This window comes from Haliotis rufescens, unplaced genomic scaffold (assembly GCF_023055435.1).
Source record: "Haliotis rufescens isolate VD_foot unplaced genomic scaffold, xgHalRufe1.0.p SCAF_6, whole genome shotgun sequence".
Lineage (NCBI taxonomy): Eukaryota > Metazoa > Mollusca > Gastropoda > Lepetellida > Haliotidae > Haliotis > Haliotis rufescens.
In genome coordinates, this window is record NW_025964334.1 from 54,825,771 (window position 1) to 54,846,199 (window position 20,429).

The window sequence follows — 20,429 nt, forward strand, 5'->3', positions numbered from 1 at the left end:
TAATCGACAGTTAATTGTGTTCTCTGTCGCAAGTGCTCAGTTGCGAGCGGATCTTTACAGTTTATGTTTAATGGCTCCTTAGAATGTTTTGGCAAAGTTCAAGAGTAAGATGTGTTTTAAGTAGTGGAATATCCTTGTAACTCTCAATTCCTTAAAAAAATGGGCATCGGCTCCGTTATTTTTAAGGAATGGAGAGTTACTCGGACATTCCCTTCTACGTAAAACGAATGCAACTATAAGTCATCATGCAAAATTATAGAGAAATTTTTATCAACCATAATATGGTTTAAGTTTAAGGAATCTGAATCTGAATCTGTTGCCAGATTGATGGTTCTACTTCTGGTATCACCAGATTCTCACGTCTCCATCACACATCTCTATTCATAAGTATTCTAAAAAAATTTCATGAAAGATATAACTACCCTTGAAGCATGGATCTCTGTCAAGACATAGGATAAAGTGAAAACAGTACATAAACCCAAACCATCAAGCCAATGTTGGATGAAGATGAAAGAATATTCTCAAGGCCAAATCCTTCCCGAAGCTCAAAGTAGAGGCTTTGACTAACAACATTTTAGTTCTGTCATTTACTGCCACAAATATTGTTTCTTAAGCCATCAGTAATCCAAACTTGTCAATGTTGTTGTCCAGTCATATCATCCATACAAATTGCAATTGTACATAGCAATTATAAAAACTGTCTTTCGTGTCATTAACTAGAAATAATTGATGCTAAATTAGAACATACAGGAAGGATGGACCAGTGTCGCAACTGCAGAGTTTCCTCCCTTTATAAACCAGGATCAGCAAACTGGGATAACAAATCCAAGATAGCCTATGTACCTAGATGTGCTGGCTCCTCACTCTATGCTTGGGGGGTTCCACTAAACTGATTAATGTCGGACCTGAATTATCCAAGACCCTGATTTATCTGAAATACTGTTTAAAGCGGCATAGCTCTCCACTGTATATTCCGACAAACACTAATATCATTGCAGCAATTTCTTTTCCTGAGTACAAGCAACACTTTTTTAATAACATGGTGTTTAATGATCCTCGGTTATTCAGTGTATCAAATTCCATTCCATACTGTAGATCCATTTGCAACCTACTTTATTTGGAGGACAGTGAGGCAGCCTGGTGGCTACAGCGATGTCCGTTGCGCCGAAGGCATGGGTTTGATTCTCCATATTGGTACAATGTGCGATGCCCATTTCTGGTGTCCCCCGCCATGATATTGTTGGAATATTGCTAAAAGCGACATAAAATCCAACTCACTTTATTTCAAAGGTATGACTAGCACCTATCAAAGTCCAAACAGAAATGATCCCATACAAGACAGTGATTTTATTGGATCACGCATGGCTATTTTTAGCACTGTGTCATTCAAACCGGGACTCAAAACAAAGCCATAGTAGAATCAAGGGCACTTTAAAAACAGAATGGTGAAATAAAACACTGGAAAACTGAGGATATTTTCATCTTATGTGAGGTAGGGACAATAATTGTCATAACTTATAAATTAAAGATTCAAGATTAAAATACTAAATACTAAAAACATAAAGGATTTCCTTATGTCTAACAACAAGTGAACAAGAGTAGACATGAACATGAATTAAGTCAAAATATTGATAACATATTCAGATATACACTGCATAATAACAAACAGTCTGAAATTCAATGAAGTTAATATTAGGCAAACTGGCTCAGGCGAACACATTAATATTAAACTGGCTTCAGCTGATCATGGTTGTATCCGTCTAAAATGTTCTAGAGTAATATATAACCGACAAATGTTGACACAATATAGCATAATGCTAAAGTTTATGTCAATTATTGTGAACTATTAGCATAGATAAATTAACATATGCCTTTTCTAACTACTTATCTGTACTTTCATTTCACATACCTCAAACCCTTTTATCCAAGAAAACAAAATTTGTCCATTTGTGAAGAGGCATGTTAAAAGTATGTCTTGAAGTCATGCTTAGCCAATCAAGGTGTAACTGTTAACCGACAGGTATTTTAACCTTTGAATCTTGGCACTTTGGTCTTGAAAAACAGAATAACAAATAAAATACGGGGCCTGACTTTACCACCGTAGTGAGACAAAACTGTCTGGTAAAAGTATCCATAACAATCACGAACTTATCATCAGCTCGTGATTTAAAACTCATCAACTGTCAAAGGTTCTCGTCCGACCACATCAGCTAGCACGTGAAACAGACATTTTGCACTAATCACACTATTTCACATACGGTATTCGACTGATAAGCGCCCCGCTCTAATAAGCGGCAACATTTGTTAAGATATTGGCTAGTGAACAATACCAATTAGCACCCCTTCCGATTGATCAATGTACACAAGACTTTTTTATTCGCGTATAATACGCACTTGTATAGGCATTTAATTCTGGAAAATATATCTGTCGTACATAAACATTTCAGGCTGTCAGCATAAACCACGAAATTTATCTTTCAACGCTGTTTTTTTCCACCAAAATAACATTCTAATAGAGCCCCCTATTTCTAATTTTGAGAGCGCCCTGGGCGCTTATTACGTCGAATACGGTAATAAACAAGACTGGAAGAATGTCCTGATTGTAATCACATATTTGACTTTTAATCTAATTAATAAATGGTCTGAACAGTGTTTTTAATGTACTTGTCAGGTTAAAATAACCAATTCTTTGTGATGCCACAGATATGATTGTAGGTTGAGGTGATAACGCACAAAGTATTCAACTCTTAAGAGTATACTGTTGTAGAGCTGTCAGAAGTCACTGTTAATATCTCAGGATCAATGCACATTTCATGTATAAATTGGAATATATCACAACATATTGACCGATTTCAATTAAAAAATCATAGCAAAATTGAATACATTATTAAATGTAATTTCCAAGAGCTCTGCACGACTTGGGTAAGAACAATTATCATCACTGATAATTATCAATATTATACTTAACATTAACCATGTTAAAAAATGTTCTGGCATGGTTATTCAATAGTTTCAGTAAATAGAATCTTGATACATTTTTTTACGACAGCCCTCTGGTCTTAAATATCCTATTAATGCGATGACAATTATCAACACTGGTGACTTATCAGAACGACCAATGGCCACAACCCATCAACGCTGTTGACTGTAGCATGAAATGAGACATATAAATCATTAACACACACCTGGAGGAAAATTGCATGGCCCCATTTCAAATAGTTAACACAACAGCACCACAAGGAGTGAATTGCATATCATTGAGCTGCCATGAATATCACAGAGGAAGGTTGACAAGAGTTCAAAATCACAACGTGACCGACACCAGTTTAGTGTTTTTCAGTCTTGAATCGCTCTTCATAAACACACTGCCTATGTTTTGAGTCCAACACTGGGACTACCACAGTCTCAACATCCTGTGTTCTACGCTTGAAGCGGTCTCTGTCCCGTACATAATTTTCCCAATGTCCTTTGCGAGCTGCCTGGTATGCATACGACCAGTGTATCATTGGGTGAACCACTTTCAAGTCCTTGTCGTCAGGGAAATGAACCTGCAAGATACAGATAATGATATATCAGCATCACCTATTGTGATCATGACAACTTAACAAAATTAAGATTCCCCATTGTTCCCAAGTACAGTAGCGAGTTGGGTTTAGCGTCGCTTTCAACATTATTACAGTTATATCACGGCGTGTCAGCTTAATGAGGGAGGAAAGCCCGAAGTGATGCAGGTTTACCACTTCGGTGAAACCCACGAGCATGGGTATGGTGCTGACAAACATAGAATCATAATTGGGGCGACCATGTACAGTAGAAAGCAGAACTAACACAGCCCTGAACAGTAGCTCAGTTATATCTCAGCATGTCAATTTGATATGTTTGTTTGTATGTTGTTTAACGTTGCCCTCAGCAATATTCTGGCTATATGATGGCAGTTTGTAAATAATCAAGTCTGGACCAGAGAATCCAGTGATTGACATCATGAGCATCGATCCCCTTAGTCACCTCTTACGACAAGCATAGTCGCCTTTTAGGGCAAGCATGGGTTGCTGAAGACCTATTCTACCCCACATCTTCACAGGTCATGTCAAACCCAAAATCACAGGCATGGTGGAGATATACTGCAGAAATTAAAAACATAATCAGGTTGACCCCTGATCATAGGTTACCTGCATGTCTAACTCTACACTCAACATGACCCCTTAAACATCTGGGCGACCAGAATAAAACATACATTAATTTGAAAGAATTGATACACAACATAAAACCTGAAAATCTTAACCATGTTAATAATGAATTGTGAGGATGCAAAATATAACATATTATGGTCTTTTTTCTTTGCTCATCATAGTGTTTTTGATAGATTCCCGGCCCTATCATGTTTCAGTATCACATACAAATACTTTTCTCACTTCACAAAGCCTGAGGTATCAGCATTCAGGGATTTATCTAGTATCTAAGACACGTATTTCAAAACATGCAGTAGCAATTGGCACTAGTCCTATAGTCCTTGCTGGGTAAGAACTAAACTCAAAAGCTTCACTAAGTGAGCCCCGGTAAAGATAAAAGACTTAGTAATGTTAAAACAATGGGGAAATTTGTACCAGCCTGAAGGAATTTGTACTAGCCTCAGGCTAGCGGGCTAGTGTTAATTTCTAACTCTGCCTTGCCGAAACTGTAAGGTATCATAAAAGGACTAGAAGAATTTTGCCATTTTTAAGGGTTTAGCTATATGTTATCGTCATATAAACTAAAAATGAGTTTCTAGCACTGTGCAATATATTGGCAGACAATTGAAGAACACATTATTTTGTCAAAAGTTAGGATCCTTTTAGAAGTTTTTTTACCAGCAGTTGAATAAATTCAGCAATCATGAATGTGATGTGATTTTTCTTCATCACGATCATTGGTGCTGGTATCAGCATCATCAGTGATATACTTGTCAAATTTCAAATATTTGATTAGTAATAATTACACCTAAATATTCATAAACCCAATATGAGATCTTAGATATAACTTAGGTGTAATTATGTTAAAAACCTTTATACCTCATTTAATAATGCTACAATGTACCAAATAAAACGGATATCTAATGACCCAAACACTTGCATACCTTTTTCTTAGATTTTTTTAGATTTTCTGGAGATCCCTCTTTGAGGGAAATATGAATGTTCCATGAAGCATTGATATCCTCGAGAGTCTTGTCTCCATCACCGCAACTTTGAAGAGGTGAAATGTGGACCTGAAAATTGATGGGTGAAGGTTCTGTTTTCTTGCTCTTGGGGAGAAAATTTAAAAGATCACATTGTGAAAATGTGCCCTGAAAAGGACCAAAATCAATTTCATCCTCATCCTCTTCATCCCAGTCTCCATTATCACTGTCATTATCATTAAAACAAAATGTATACTCAGAGCTGGAGCCATTTGGCACTTTGGGTGATGCTGGACTAGGCATAAGGCCAAGGACGAAGGACACGGATGCACATCGTTTGGATTGCATATCCTTGCTAGCATCTCTCAGTTTATGGGGGAGATCATCTTCACAATCATCCACACAGGTTTCACTGCAAGATTGGGTATCAGGTCCATTGCAAGAACTAGCAGATCTAGCTTTTAAAATCTTCCTCCTACGCTGTTTTCTGGATGAAGGGCGACCTTTTTTTCGATTCTTTCGAATGAAAAGAACATGAATATTTGAGTCTTTTGCAGCACTATCACGGCCTTTCTCATTGTTGGAATTCATATCATCTACCTTGGAAGGCAAGGATTCCTCATTCTTGTTAATTTCTGGTCTAACCAGAGGCTGTCTTAATTCTTGTGCACCTACTTCTAAACCACTCACTTTTCCTCTTTTGACACTGTTATCAGACACAGAATTCTCCCTCGAGTCTGTCTTTTCACCAGTGTTTTTGTTGTCTTCATCATGGTCATCTAATATAGATGATACACAATCTTCAGGTTTTACCTGAATCTTGCATTGGTCAATAATATCCATGTTTCTGCTATCTACTTGTTTTGATTTTGGAACACTTTGTTGTGTGTGTTTCTTCATGGCATCATTGGAATGTTTTGATATATCCTCAGACTGAGTTTTTCCATGCTTCATTTCAATCGATGAGCTTGGCGATACCACATCTTCTGAAAGACTAGTCGTACTGTCAATCTTTGAATGTTCCCGTTTTTGATGTTTGGGGGAATGGCCTCTGTGACATCTTTCCTGCTTTCGCTGCCTCTGGTTCCAAAAACGATCTTCAATTTGGTCAACTTGGGATGAAAACCCATTGACAAACTGACACACGTTGAACACGCCCATATTGCCTTGACCATGGAATGGATAGTATCCAGCATTGAAGGAGTTGCTAAACTGATGACATGGAAACACAGCAAAGGCCGCAGTATTTACACCCCTGAGTCCTTGTCCATTGTAGTTCCATCCAGAAATACCACATTGTGGTTTCTGGAATTTCTGATGAGGTGTTTTTGGATTCATTTTGTCGGCAGCCCTCTCAGATAAAAGATCCCCGGTGAAACATTCAAACATGTTCTGCGTACACTCAAAATTAGTATTTGTCTTCGAATTTGCGAAGTTGTTGGCGCCTGTCAGACTATTGTTGACATTGAAAAACCTTTTGTTGGTGACCCAGTTCTTCATCTTGAAACTGCTATCGCTTCTCGGTGTAGACGCTAACTGCGCTTTATCTCTCTGGGAAGTATGGTCGACTGATGAAACCTCGCCGGTACTGTCCAACCTTAACAAAGGTTTCGCGTTTGACCATGAGACGTGCCCTGGCGCACAAGCGGAACTGTTTCCCCGCCATTGTCGACCATATGTCTGCATAGCAGTAGGATTTCTACGACTTATTCAGTTCTTAGCCTGCCATTCTGGTGCGAGAGTAATCAAATAAAAAGCGACGGGATACACAAACATATTGTCATTAACAGACACACTAGAATATCCATGAGAACCCATCATATCCTGGTTACACATATTGTCCGTCCAAACACGAAATCGATGATTGAGATTTGGTGGCTTCGACTGGTAACCGTGTGTTTTCTCTTCTTCTGTCGTGGATTCAACTTTGTTAAATGATTTGACTTCTTCCTCTGTATATTTTCTTCTCAGATCCATTATTTTCTCAGAGCTGTATACATTAAATTCTTGACTTTTCGTTAGAGTTATTGAATGAACACATGATTTCAGCTGCTTACTCATATACCGATAGGTTGATCACCGCAATCGTGATGCGCGGAAGTAACATAGTTCGTTATATATGTCGTGGCTATGTATTCAGATGATATTTTGTGAAGGTATGATACATGAAAATATCTCAATAACGCCTTTTGAAGAAAATTTGTCAGTTACGTTGCATATAAGACATCGTCATCTGAAAGTTACCTAAACAGCGTAGGGATATTTGCTACTTCCGCAACCACCTGCAAGGTCAAGGTTGTCGGCAAAATTGCATCAGATTTTCGTCGCAATGTCGGTAATCATTGAGGACGATACTTACAAGTTCGTTAAATGGAAATAGTTAAGAAAACATTCAAACAACATCCTACAATTAAAATAAAAGGTTTATTACAACTCACAAAATTATTTCAGTGTGGTAAAACAGATTTAGAAAATACGTCTATATTTAGATCTGTCAAAGGTCATTAGGGAAATTTCTCGTTAAGACCAGTTGATTCACGATAAATGATAACATATATGGGCAGTTATATAATTCTAAATTTAACTTTTAAAATTTAATTTTTATTTTGAGTGTTTTTTTTTACAGTGATGTTTATGAATTCCTAAGTTTGTATTCGTTAAACCAAAACGTGGGAAATAAGTGAGGCTAGTCGATCGAGAGAAAAAAATCTATTTTTAACTTTTAACAAGCAAGCGACGTGGTTCGTGACATCTCGGCCGTTGCCTTCTACGCAGTAGTGTGACGAAATCTACGTAATTTATTAGTCAGGTATTGACAGACACAAAATACATATACAAACATGAAAATCTAGAATGAGTGTTTTTACATTCTTATTAAAACACAAACACATATGTGGCCAACCATGAGCTAAGGGACCTAATGGGTGACAATTACATTTTGATTTCTTAATATATTTTAAAACTACGGTATCTTAGGACCATAAAAAAAACAATCCATGAGTTTTATTTCATACGTATTACTGAGACACATGTCATCAAACATTTGGACTCATTTTCAGACTCATGATATATTGTTTATGTAATGATTGCAGTTTTTAAATATAGTATCTGCTTAATTGAAAGTAGACATGTAAGCTGTAATATTTTTAAATTGTTTTATTACATTACGAACTAACGAAAAAGAAACAGGATATTTGTACAGTTCTGACAGGGCAATTTTTACGTAAGTAAGTTGATCAGTCTCACGTTCGGCTATTTCCGTCAATCCCGGAAACAAATCTGGTTATGCCATCGCCCCCTGTTGGCAGATTGACGAAAACCACAATAGTCGAATGACGTCAACAATCTTCTTTTATGACGTCATTTCTAGTGTGACGTCATTCCGATAAGAATCAAATGACATCAACGATGAATGCAGGATGACGTACGTAATCATGTGAAGTGATATTTGCCATAGTGCACATACGATTTTAATTAACTCGGTTATTTCCAACGCTGTAGGTTATAATTAAGAATTCTACCATGAATTTGGAATTTACTCGATTCTGATTGGTCAATCAGAGGCTATTAAATCACAATAAACCCCCTCTGATTGAAACAGCTGGTTTGACGACCGCATCACCATGGAAGCTAATATTCTTAGACGAGAGGGTTTTTCAGCGTACAATAAAACGCTTCAGGGAGAATAAACTAAAAGGGGCACGCCGATAAACATGTACAATAAACAGTTTCGTATGTGAGATGTCATCATTATTTACAGCCTCTTGATAATGAAATTTACAAGCTTTAAATATATTTACACGTATTAAAAAAATGCTGACTCCTTGAATACAATCCGATCTCGGCAATGTCGGACAAGTCCATTTTATGAAGGGGTGGGGTGCAAGTTTTGTTTCCAATATTTTCATGTCGTTAGTCTGGTCTAGACTCCATTGTTAGAGAGAGAGGGGAATCCGAAGTTCTGAATAATGAGTGAGTGAGTTGGGTTTAACGTCGCTTTTAACAGTATTCCAGTCATATCACGGCGTGTCAGGTTAATGTTGGAGGAAAGCCCGAAGAGTTGCAGGTATCACACATTTACCGCTTCGATGAAACCCACGAGCTAGGTATGGTGCTGACAAACCTAGAAACATAATCGTGGCGAACCAGGATTCGAACCCACTATCATAGGTTTCTGGCCTGCCCAAGGGACGCAACTCTGCACAGCGAATCGCGGCGCCTTAGACGACTGGGCCACCCGTGCCCCCCCTGTAGTCAGTTAACTCCCTTGCCTTGGGAAGATGCAATAAACCGGAAATAAAAACGTGTGGCCGCATTCCCCTACAGTATGCACGTGTTACCCCGTCTTAATCGACATCCGGGTATTTCGTGCACTATTCGGTCATAAAGACAAAAGAGGCATCAAATAATATACCAATTTCGATGTATTTAGTGATGTAATGTTATATTTATCTGAAAAAAACACAAAAAATCAAGAGAAAAATAACACTTAATGCCGGAACTACTTTCAAGTTTCCTTTGGAACACTCTGGTTTCAATATATATAGGGCAGTTTTTTTCACACTCCCGCGCAGTGATGACTTAGCATTTCACTTAGGCTGGTCGCATGGAACTCTGGGTAGGAGAGTGAGTTTGCTTTTCTTGTTAACTTAATCAAGTGACCTGACAAATTTCATAGTTATTATTATTCGCACAGCCACGTGTGTGAAAATGTTAACCGTTTCTGGTTAAGAGAAGAGTTAACATGTTTTATTCACAGGAAAATAAAAAATATCACACGCACACACACGAATTCCCTAACACCAGTCATTTAACCTGCAATTTCCGCTTATTTAGACTTGCATAGCATATTGATAGAATTACAATAATTCCATGGATTTATCATTAAGTACAGCCGTGGACAAGGCCAGGTAGACAGGAGGCTAGTCTTGAACAGACACGTATATGACCCCCATGGTTAGGCGCAGAGCGTTGTGGGTGGCGGACGTGCTCCGAGGTGCGTAGCCAGGCCAAGATAACAAGCATACATGCAGGATCGCATTAGGCAGGAGGGTGACCTGTAATGCTCTCTTTATCAAGTAAACAACAAAAGCACTGCGTGCGTAGAGTAAAAGCAGCACCGCTATTGATTTCATAATGCATACGTGTAACGGTACATGTATATACAGCGAACGATTTTACCGCTAGGGTACCCCACCGCCCATCATCTTATTACGAAAGCCCGTTAGGATCATATTGGTATTTTGTTTTTTCTCTTTTAAAAGTCGTAATTACGAATTTTCAAAACTCGTAATTACGAGAATTAAGTCGTAATTATGACTTTATAACGCATAATTACGAGAGAAAAAGTCGTAATTACCACTTTTGCAATGATGATGAAAATCACCGTGATATAATGACAAAGCAATTAGTAGAATCTTATTATAAACTATTTTTTCTCGTAATTACGACTTTTTCTCTCATAATTACGACTTTATTCTGGTTTTATTACGAGTTGTGAAAAGTCGTAATTACGACTATATTCTCGTAATTTCGAGTTTTGGAAAGTCGTAACTACGAATGTTTTCTCGTAATTACGACTTTTAAAAGAGAAAAAAAATTATACCAATACAGTCCTTATGGGCTTTCGTACATTAGGACCATATTGGTATTTTTTCTCCTTTAAAAGTTGTAATTACGAGAAAAATGTCGAAAAAAATTGCTTATAAAAGGCAGTATAAAAGGATGATTCTTCCACTTCCAGTTGTAACGTGTTGAGTCACTGCACCCGAAACAGTTCTATTTTCGTTTGCCCATCGTATGGGTTTAAAATTGCCATACCTATCTCTGTTTACTACAAACTATGGATGTATATATATGATACTTTATTAATTCATGGTGTTGAAATTCTTCTGTTATCACTCATTATTGTATTGATGTATTAAATAATTTAACGAAAAATACATTTCCCTGGTTATGTATTCGGAGCTCCCATTCACACAAATAGATACTAATTGTAGTAGGTACGTTACAAAGTAATGTGGAAATTATAAAATGTATGTTAATAGTGATATCTTTCCAGAGGAACAAGTTCGTGGTTTGATTTGTCATGAATAGTTAAATTATACACAAAGAAATATAAAAATTAATCTTTCTATACATCTAGTGATAGTGTAAATTGTAGTGTAATTGGAATCAAGTTTTGGTTTAAAGTTTAAAGGTTTAAGTTTTCTATAATATAAATACTATAGTATATAAAAACATCTTTGAAAATGTGACCCAAAATGACGAAACTATAACTACAGCATGAAACATACAATCTGAACTCTCTGTGATATTCAGCAAACCCCCTTTGTATTGATATAAACTTGTAAGTATGTCAGTGATTAAAAATGTGCTTGGCGCTTCAGCCGTTTCACCATTACTTTAAGGGAGAGAGAGGGGTTGCGTCAAAGTTGACCTATGAATATGGTTACGTATTCTAAAGGGGCAATTATCTTTTAAGCCCCGTTCATGCGCTCCCTCCATAAAATCCCAAAAGTCACCAACTGTATCTTCCGCAATTGTAGGCACAATGATGATGAAAATCACTGATATAATGACAAAGCAATAAATAGAATCTTATTATAAACTATTTTTCTCGTAATTACGACTTTATTCTCGTTATTACGAGTTTTGAAAAGTCGTAATTACGAATATTCTCGTAATTTCGAGTTTTAAAAGAGAAAAAAAAAAATACCAACATGGTCCTAGTGGGTTTTCGTATGTTACGGCACCGCAATCGCATGTGCAGAGCTTTTTTCGACAGCAGACTTACTAGCTCATATCAGCGGGAAATAAGCTCCGATTTCGAAACGCTGGTTAGTTCTGACGTTGGTTCGGTTGGTTCAATTTGCCAATTTGTAAACTGAATAAAATTAAGAGAGTTGCTGAAATTTGATGAGGGAATTGTCTTGCAGAAGAGACCATAAAATATTTTATGGTCTCTGCCTGCAGTGATGACGATCTTTGTGAAAGTTCTATCTCAGAAACTAAAAGATGGGTTCACTTAGACATACATTTTCCCGTATCTACACATAGGTCAAGTCATTAAGCGTTTTCTAAATTAGTGGTAAGACTGTTACAAACCGTTTGGCCCGTGAAGATCCGGGGTAGAAGAGGTCTTCAGCAACCCATGCTTGCCGTAAAAGGCGACTAACGGGATCGGGTGGTCAGGCTCGCTGACTTGGTTGATGCACGTCATCGATCCTAATTGTGTGGATCGATGCTCATGATATGAACCACTTGATCTGTTATTTACAGACTGTCGTCATATAGCTGGAATATTGCTGAGTGCGGCGTTTAACAACAAACCAACCAACCAACCAACAAACAAACCGTTTTAGTATACCTGTGTCTGACAGGTATGTTGAAGCACTGTGAAATTCGGCATTTTCCCGGGGCGGTGAGTTAGCCTAGTTGTTAAAGTGTTCACTTTGTAATACCGAAGGCCGTGGTTCGATTTCCCACATGTGTACAATGTGTGAAGCCCATTTCTGGTGTAACATCTAACTCACCTACTAGGTATTTTCTCAAAGCACTGAGAGTAAGTCAGATGTATAGTAAAAGCAGCATCTGCCCGAGGCTATAAAAGTCCAGTTTCCACCCTTGCCGAACTATAGCTTGCAATTATGGAGTTATATTTTTGCTGGACTAACAGACAGACAGTTTATTTAGTAATTTAGGCATCAAGGCCCCTAGTACAATGCAGATTGGATATTAACATTTGTTACGTGATGTACATGATTAGATTTGAAATCTAGTTACACATTCCTCATTTTAAAGACATGTTTTAGAAATACAGAAACAGCATGGATCATATCAGGATTTTCAGAGTTTAGCAGATTTATCATTAACTGGCGGTCTTTAAAATACCTTGCAACATGGGGAGAAATATATACCTTAAATGGGAATACGTTTCACATATAAGTAAGACACGGTATTCATCCTCTACTTCTCTTGATGAACAGTTTGTACAAACAGAGCTCGCAATATCACCGTTTTTGGACCTGCGACATACATTTACATTAAAATTGTGTAATGAAATTCTAAGTTTACAATAAGCTCTTTTTAAATTTTTATCATTTAAACAAGTTAAATATCTTTCAGTTTGTAACAATGATTTTACTTTGCTGTAATTGCTGAGATAAAGTGATTCTGAAATACTTTGGTGCCACTGTTGACAAAATATATCCTTTAGTCTTTGCTTAAATGAATATTAAAATAACTGTGGATCTCCCACATCTTGGGAAGTCCATACATATGAAAAGCCACGAACAAATAATAGATTACTCACATCTGAAACCCAATTATTTTTACTGTTATCATCAAGTACCTTTAACATCATGTAACACTGATATGGGTATCTATCAGGCATCATTCTAAGTAACTTAATCCAATTCGCTATGCTGAGTTGCCTTCTTTTGGGTACACCAGAAAAAGACTATGATCGTGGGTTCGAATCCCGGTGCGCCCCGATAATGTTTCTAGGTTTGTCAGCACTATACCCGTGCTCGTGGGTTTCAATGGAGTGGTGAACGTCTGAGACCTGAATCCATTCAGGCTTTACTCCCACATTAAGTTGAGTGAGTGAGTGAGTGAGTGAGTGGGTGGGTGGGTGAGTGAGTGAGTGAGTGAGTGAGTGAGTGAGTGAGTGAGTGAGTGAGTGAGTGAGTGAGTCAGTGAGTCAGTCAGTGAGTGAGTCAGTGAGTGAGTGAGTCAGTCAGTCAGTCTTGAATATTGGTTAACGCCGCATCAGCAATCTTGCAACTTTTCAGGGCGAGACCACCCCCACCCTCGGTCTGATGCATGGAAGAAGGGTTTTAAGGAATGTCTGTTCTGTCACTCCAACAATATTTTAAATAAAATCACGTGGATGTTAGTTATCTTCGGCACAGTCCTCTCCCAAGGGCCAACAGTAGTCCCACAGACCCTCGAAATTTTATGAATCCAACTCAAGTCTAGAAAAAAATTGTCAAGTCTAGAATGCCCAAGCTGAAATTAAGCATTTTATATTTTAGTTTGTAGATACATATTTTTTTTTAAATAACACAACTTTATTTCTGGGCCTAAATGTTAGCCTAGGCCAGTAGTATAGTAATCCAATCATTTTGAAGTGAAGGAGTGCATTTCAGTTCACTAGCCATGTACAAGTATGACTGACATTCGCACCTGTTAAAGGACCATCAAAGTATTGGCGAGTGGTCAATTAGTTAAAAGCCATTGGAGTTTCTGTACAGTATAAATACAGACTACTGGAGGATTTAACGATGAATGCAATGACTCACCCGTGAAGATTCCGGGTTAGAATAGATCTTCAGCAACCCATGCTTGCCGTAAAAGGCGACTATGATTGTCGTAAGAGGTGACTGACGGGATCGGATGTTCAGGCTCGCTGACTTGGTTGATGCATTTCATCGTATCCCAATTGCGTGGATCAATGCTTATGATGTCAAACACTGGATTGTCTGGTCCAGATTCGATTATTTACAGACTGCAGTCATATAGCTGGAATATTGCTGAGTGCGGCGTTAAACAACAAACATACAAAGCACGTGACTCCATTTGTAACGAACATTTATCTGGCTTTAACTACTTGTCCGTCTCTTGTCGTCTAGGTTAGAACATCGATTTATATTGGCCGCCAACTGTTCACAGACTTTCGTAACGACCCTCTGGTGGTCGTCACATTGAATGTAATTACTTTTAAGGGCAGGGCCTATGTAATATACTTTTGGTTCCTTAAGCGGATTCTTTTTACTTCGTTACATGTATTTTTTTGTTCAATAATATAATCGGTATAATTTGAAAACGGTGTATTTATATGATGGTCACGCTACCGACAAACTATTTCACCATTCGTATGCAATCTGACTTATCTCCCCGGAAACACGTGTGCGCCCTCTTTCCCCTCCGCTTTTACAGTCGGTGGTGGTGCAACTTGCTTGGTCGTGTCCTATCGGGCTCATCCAACACCATTGCTGACATCTAGATCGAAAACAAGTTCACTTTAATCAACTACAATGCCTCCCAAATTCGATCCAACCGCTATTCACGAAGGTAGATCCATATATTCCGTTATTTTCAGCTTTCCCCCGACTTAGCCCTGGCTGTCAACACCATGGCAGAAGAGACGTTGTAAGTAAGGTTGGCGTGATATGAATCATGTCATGTGCCATGAAATTAATTTCTGATATAAAACATTTTTCAGGACAAGTTTAAGATAATTTAAAAGATTTAAAAAAAGGGAAGGAAGATAAAAAAAATTTCAAATTGTCAGTAATAATTAGTATTAACAATGTCGGTGTTAACCCTTTGTTTCTGTATTTTGTGAAATTGTGCTTGGCCACTTCTGTGGGAATTATCAGGTGACCACAATGGTAGGTGATTAGACATTGGATGATTCTAGTATTATACTTGCTGTTTAATGTTTGAAATAGTGTGTTCAAGTGATTAGCCAATGTAATAAAACGGGCTGAAAAGGCAATAGTCGCGCAAAACACACGTGTTGCCTGTTTCCATAAGAGGGTCAGTATATTTTCAAAAGTTCTTGTTTCTCTTAATGATTTATCTAAATGATATGCAACAAAATCACACTACTGGGATTGACTGTCATCAATGCATGCATGATGTATTTTTGCTGTTAATGTGTTTTTAAAAAATGTTTTTGGGCTGTAGTCTGATAGTGATAGGCATTTAGAAGTTGAAAGGACATAATGCTTGACAGACATTTTCTACAGTTAATATGTGAATGAAATGTTTTTTGGATAAATCCTTTTATGCTCTGTTAGACTCATCTTAAACTCTTTGATTGTGTATAATGCTGTTAGTGCAATGTATAGGCTAGGGGAAGATTTGCATCTGAGGCAAGCTGTATTTAGAAAATGAATATGGTTTTTTTCACCAGGTGCTACATTAACTATCAAGTCTTAGGCAGTGGGTCATTGTTGACATCACTGTCACCTAACTTGATGACATTATCTACTCAATTCTTTGCTGGATATATATTCGAGGGAATAAAATGCTTGAGGCGACTCCATGGATAAGGTGGTTGAGTGACTTGGTTTAAGGCTGCTAAGTGTTGCTTGGTTAATAGTCTTTTAAGTGTATTGGTGTGTTAATATTGATTGGTTAATTGATTTGTATTTTATGATGGAAGGCTTCAATCCATACCAAATAAGTGGTAGACCTGGGCCTAATTATCCTAATTAGCATGACTGATTAGTAATCTGGGCCCCGTTCCACAAAGCGATCTTAGGGCTAAGTTGATTGTAACTCACTAAGTACGCGATCTTAAATTTTGGTTACGATCGGCCGCCCGTTCCACAAAGCAATCTTAACTAAGAGAGTTGTAAGTTAAGATCAAAATGCTAAGTTGCTCCGGACCAACTTAGGATCGCTAAAATCGATCTTAAATATTGTACCATAACAACAAAGATGGCGTATGTTGACTTATTATTATATCAGATAACATTCTGACAGTCCACAGCTCACTTACTTGTTAGCGATGTCCTCCCATATGCTGCCTTTCAGCTTATTGGTGACGGTAGAGCTGAATGAGGAATTCAGTGTCGTGTGGTGAACAGCCACCTCATCAACAAGGACAGCGATCTCGCTTGCTGAAAAATTGCTGCGACGAACGTGTTTGACGCCGACAGAGGTCTGCGATTCGGCCATATTTCGACAATGCGTCGTCTGCTAAACATGACCAAGGGAGGCCACTCTTAGGGAAACTTTCGTATCTTCATGGCTGAAGATTCCGATCTTTGTTAAGATCGGCTACTTAAGAACTTGTAAAGTTACAATCGCCCTAAGATAGCTTTGTGGAACGGGCGTAAACTTTAGCTAAGACGATTTTATAATCGACGTAAGTCTCTAAGATTGATTGTAGTTACGATCGCTTTGTGGAACGGGACCCTGGTTAATATATTTTCTATTTCAGTATGTGTGAGGGCTGTCGGTGGAGAAGTTCCAGCCACTTCTTCCCTTGCCCCCAAGATTGGTCCCCTCGGTTTGGTAGGTCTGGCCATTCACCAATTGTAAATTAAAAACCAGTCGATTTAAGATCTCCAGGTGAAGGCCACAGATTCAGGGCAGTAAATCCAGTTTGATTTCAAATATCACTGATTTTTGAGACACGATATTATCTTTGCATGATTGTGTAAGCAAAAATTCATGGTACCTCAGTTCTAACTCCCAATTTGTGAAAGATCCTGGCTTGAATCTTATGTTGAAATAGTGTACATTGATGTATTCACTGATCTGTGGACCTGGTATCCCTGACATCTAACGTAGAACGATAACATGGTGTGGGTGATTGGTTGAAGAAACTCCTCAATATCAGAAGTTGCTCTTTTTGTAAGGAAGACCATATAATTACCAAACCTCCTAAATGTAACTGAAAGTGAACACTTATATTCTTTAGTTTTTACCAGCACAGGGGTAGACACCATTGGTTATAGGCAACAAGTCCACACCTGGTTTCTGACAGGAGAAACGGATGGCCTAGGTGCTGCAATTTGTTGTGCAGGGTTGTCCCTTTGGCATGCAAGAATCCTATGATCGTGGGTTCGAATCCTGGTTCACCCTGATTATGTTTCTAAGTTTGTCAGCATCATACCCATGCTTATGTTTCACCAAAGTGGTACACATTTGAGACCTGCATCACTCCAGGCTTTCCTCCCACATTAAGCTGACACACTGATGTAACTTGAATACCGTTAAAAGCAGCTTTAAAATCAACTCAATCACTCAATTGAAGAGGTATTGTATATTTGCCTTCTCCAAATTCAGTCTCCCAAGAAGATTGGTGATGACATTGCCAAGAACACCACCGAGTGGAAGGGACTGAAGATCACTGTGAAGCTGATCATCCAGAACCGACAGGCCAAGGTCGAGGTTGTAGCTAGTGCTGCATCCCTCATCATCAAGGCCCTCAAGGAGCCCCCAAGGGACAGGAAGAAGGTCAAACACGGTCAGTAGCCATTACATCAGGGTTCATGTTGACTTGACCCCCGTAAAGATCTGGGTTAGAATTCTTTTCAGCAATCTGCTGCTTACAAGAGTTGACTCGGGGGGGATTGGGTTGTCAGGCCACTGATTTGGTTGATGCATGTCATCGTATCCGAGTGATGACAACTACTCGATTGTCTAGTCCAGACTCGATTATTTACAGATTTTTGTCATTTAGCTGGAATAGTGCTGGAGTGTGGCATTAAACAGAACAATCACATGGACTTAAAATGCGCGTCTGTTTAAAAAGTCGCAGTGTGATGGTACTGTAAGGGCTAATAAGAAATTGTGTGAAATGATATTTGCTGTAGTCTTAATTTCTGGATGTGCTCATTTAAAAAATGTGAGAAGAGACATTAGACAATGAATGTCCTGATGGACTAAATTGTTGGTCGTTTAAGTTTGCATAAAATCTGCATTAGACACTTTTTCCTTCTAAATATATTTAGAATTTAAACAAACCGTTGACATATGAACTCTTTCAGTGAAGCATTCTGGCAACATCACAATGGATGATGTCTTCAAGATAGCCAGACAAATGAGGGCAAGGAGTATGGCAAAGTCTTTCTCCGGAACTGTCAAAGAAATTCTGGGTATGTAGAAACTTTTTTTGAACTGATCCTGTGATGTAATGAGGTGGTTGTTGCACTGGCTAACCTGGCATTGTTACTAATACTGTCAACCACTAGTTTCACAGGCCCAGACACATTTGCATGGAAATTACTGACTGGTGTTAGACAACATTAATTCAGTCAGAATTGATATGGTCTTTGTTTCATATGACACTAATTATAATGAAGGTTTGACACATGTCAGTTTTAATGATATCGGCCAAGTTTTTGCATGGCAAAATATGACTTAAACGTTAAGTATTTGGAGAGACAACCCGCTTCAGAGTAAAAGTTGACCTAAGAATTACAGGAAATTGAATAGCCTGTTACCAATGTTTTTTCTTTTTGTGTTCAGGAACCTGTCAGTCAGTTGGGTGCACAGTTGAGAGAAGTCATCCACACACAGTCATTGAGAAGATTGACAGTGGAGAAATGGAAACCCCAGAGGTAACTGATAGTCACAAATTACAGTGCTACAAAATCCCCTTAAACAAACTGGGCAAAGTTAAAAGACCAGCACAGATAATTTATTCGGGTGTGTGTGTGTGTAAAAATAATGTAACAGTTTGTCCATCTGTCTGTCCGCTTCTCAAAGGGGACAAATTTTCTCAAACTATTCAAATTAGAGAAATGACATTTTACGTACTGATATTACTGGTCGTGATCTTGAGTGGGTTCGAAAATTGGTGTCTTAATTAGTCATGGACCTTCATCCATATTAATTTACTTAGTGGATAGTGTGTGCAATGGGGACAAGTTTTCTCAGAACTACTGAAGTAACATCAAGGAACTTATGCAAGTTTACCTTTGAGATAATTAAGACTGGGAAAAATAATTTATGCCGTCACTTCAAACAAATTGCTTCCTTTGCTATTTTCAGATTTTGAGCACACAGTTAAGACCCTTGATACATGTTATTTTACAAGTAATAACAGGCTAACTTTAGTAGTTTCTGACACTAAGAGATACCTATTAAGACCAGAGTTATTTTCTCCAGATAAGGGCCTTGTGTGCATTAATTTCACATAATTTTTACTGATGACTTCAAGCAACCCTATCTCTTCTGAAGGCTTTTGAGGACTCCATTATCCAAATTTCTGATGTGCCCCATAGTCGGGGATAGTGATAACGCTGTTTTCTTGTCACATCAGGAATACTTCTTGTGATGCATTGTTTTCTTTCTGTTGCAGGAATAAACTGGCAGCATGGATGTTTTGAAATAAACTTTTATGCATCCACGACATGTCTTGTTTTCAATTTGAAGTCCACACGCCTGTGAGAGTTTGCAGGATATTCCCAGGTTTACAAATGAGCCTTTGTCAGCCTGCATCAGTTGATCATGAGACAGATGAACACATTGTCAGCAGTGCAGCCATGATGAAGATGGAATATTACTGGCTGCTGAAACTTGAAACATTGTGGAAGGTCAAGCTTGTGGCCGACATACCAATGATATGGCATTGATCCCATGACCAACAGACACTGGTATGATGGGGCCCACCTGACCAAATCGCAAACATACCATGTCACTTCTCAAACATCTATGACAGACAATACTTCATGACAATATTTTTATTTTATTCAATTATGTCAAAAAGACTAGCATGCTTGCACTATTCCCATGTAAACAAACGAGC

At 38.2% G+C, this 20,429-nt stretch overlaps 2 protein-coding genes across 2 annotated transcripts; one reads left to right on the forward strand and one right to left on the reverse strand.

The window, feature by feature from the left end:
* Positions 1-2,452: 2,452 nt before the first annotated feature.
* Positions 2,453-7,249, reverse strand: LOC124138192. The gene is made up of 2 exons (XM_046504731.2): positions 5,114-7,249; positions 2,453-3,548 (listed from the first exon to the last, which is right to left on the reverse strand). Exons 1-2 carry the CDS (start codon positions 6,836-6,838, stop codon positions 3,327-3,329), a joined length of 1,947 nt encoding a protein of 648 aa, XP_046360687.1. The 5' UTR covers positions 6,839-7,249; the 3' UTR covers positions 2,453-3,326.
* Positions 7,250-15,057: 7,808 nt separating this feature from the next.
* LOC124138193 (60S ribosomal protein L12-like) lies at positions 15,058-20,031 on the forward strand. Its single transcript, XM_046504733.2, has 6 exons — positions 15,058-15,229; positions 17,112-17,185; positions 17,963-18,143; positions 18,667-18,774; positions 19,148-19,239; positions 19,983-20,031. Exons 1-6 carry the CDS (start codon positions 15,193-15,195, stop codon positions 19,986-19,988), a joined length of 498 nt encoding a protein of 165 aa, XP_046360689.1. The 5' UTR covers positions 15,058-15,192; the 3' UTR covers positions 19,989-20,031.
* Positions 20,032-20,429: the final 398 nt, after the last annotated feature.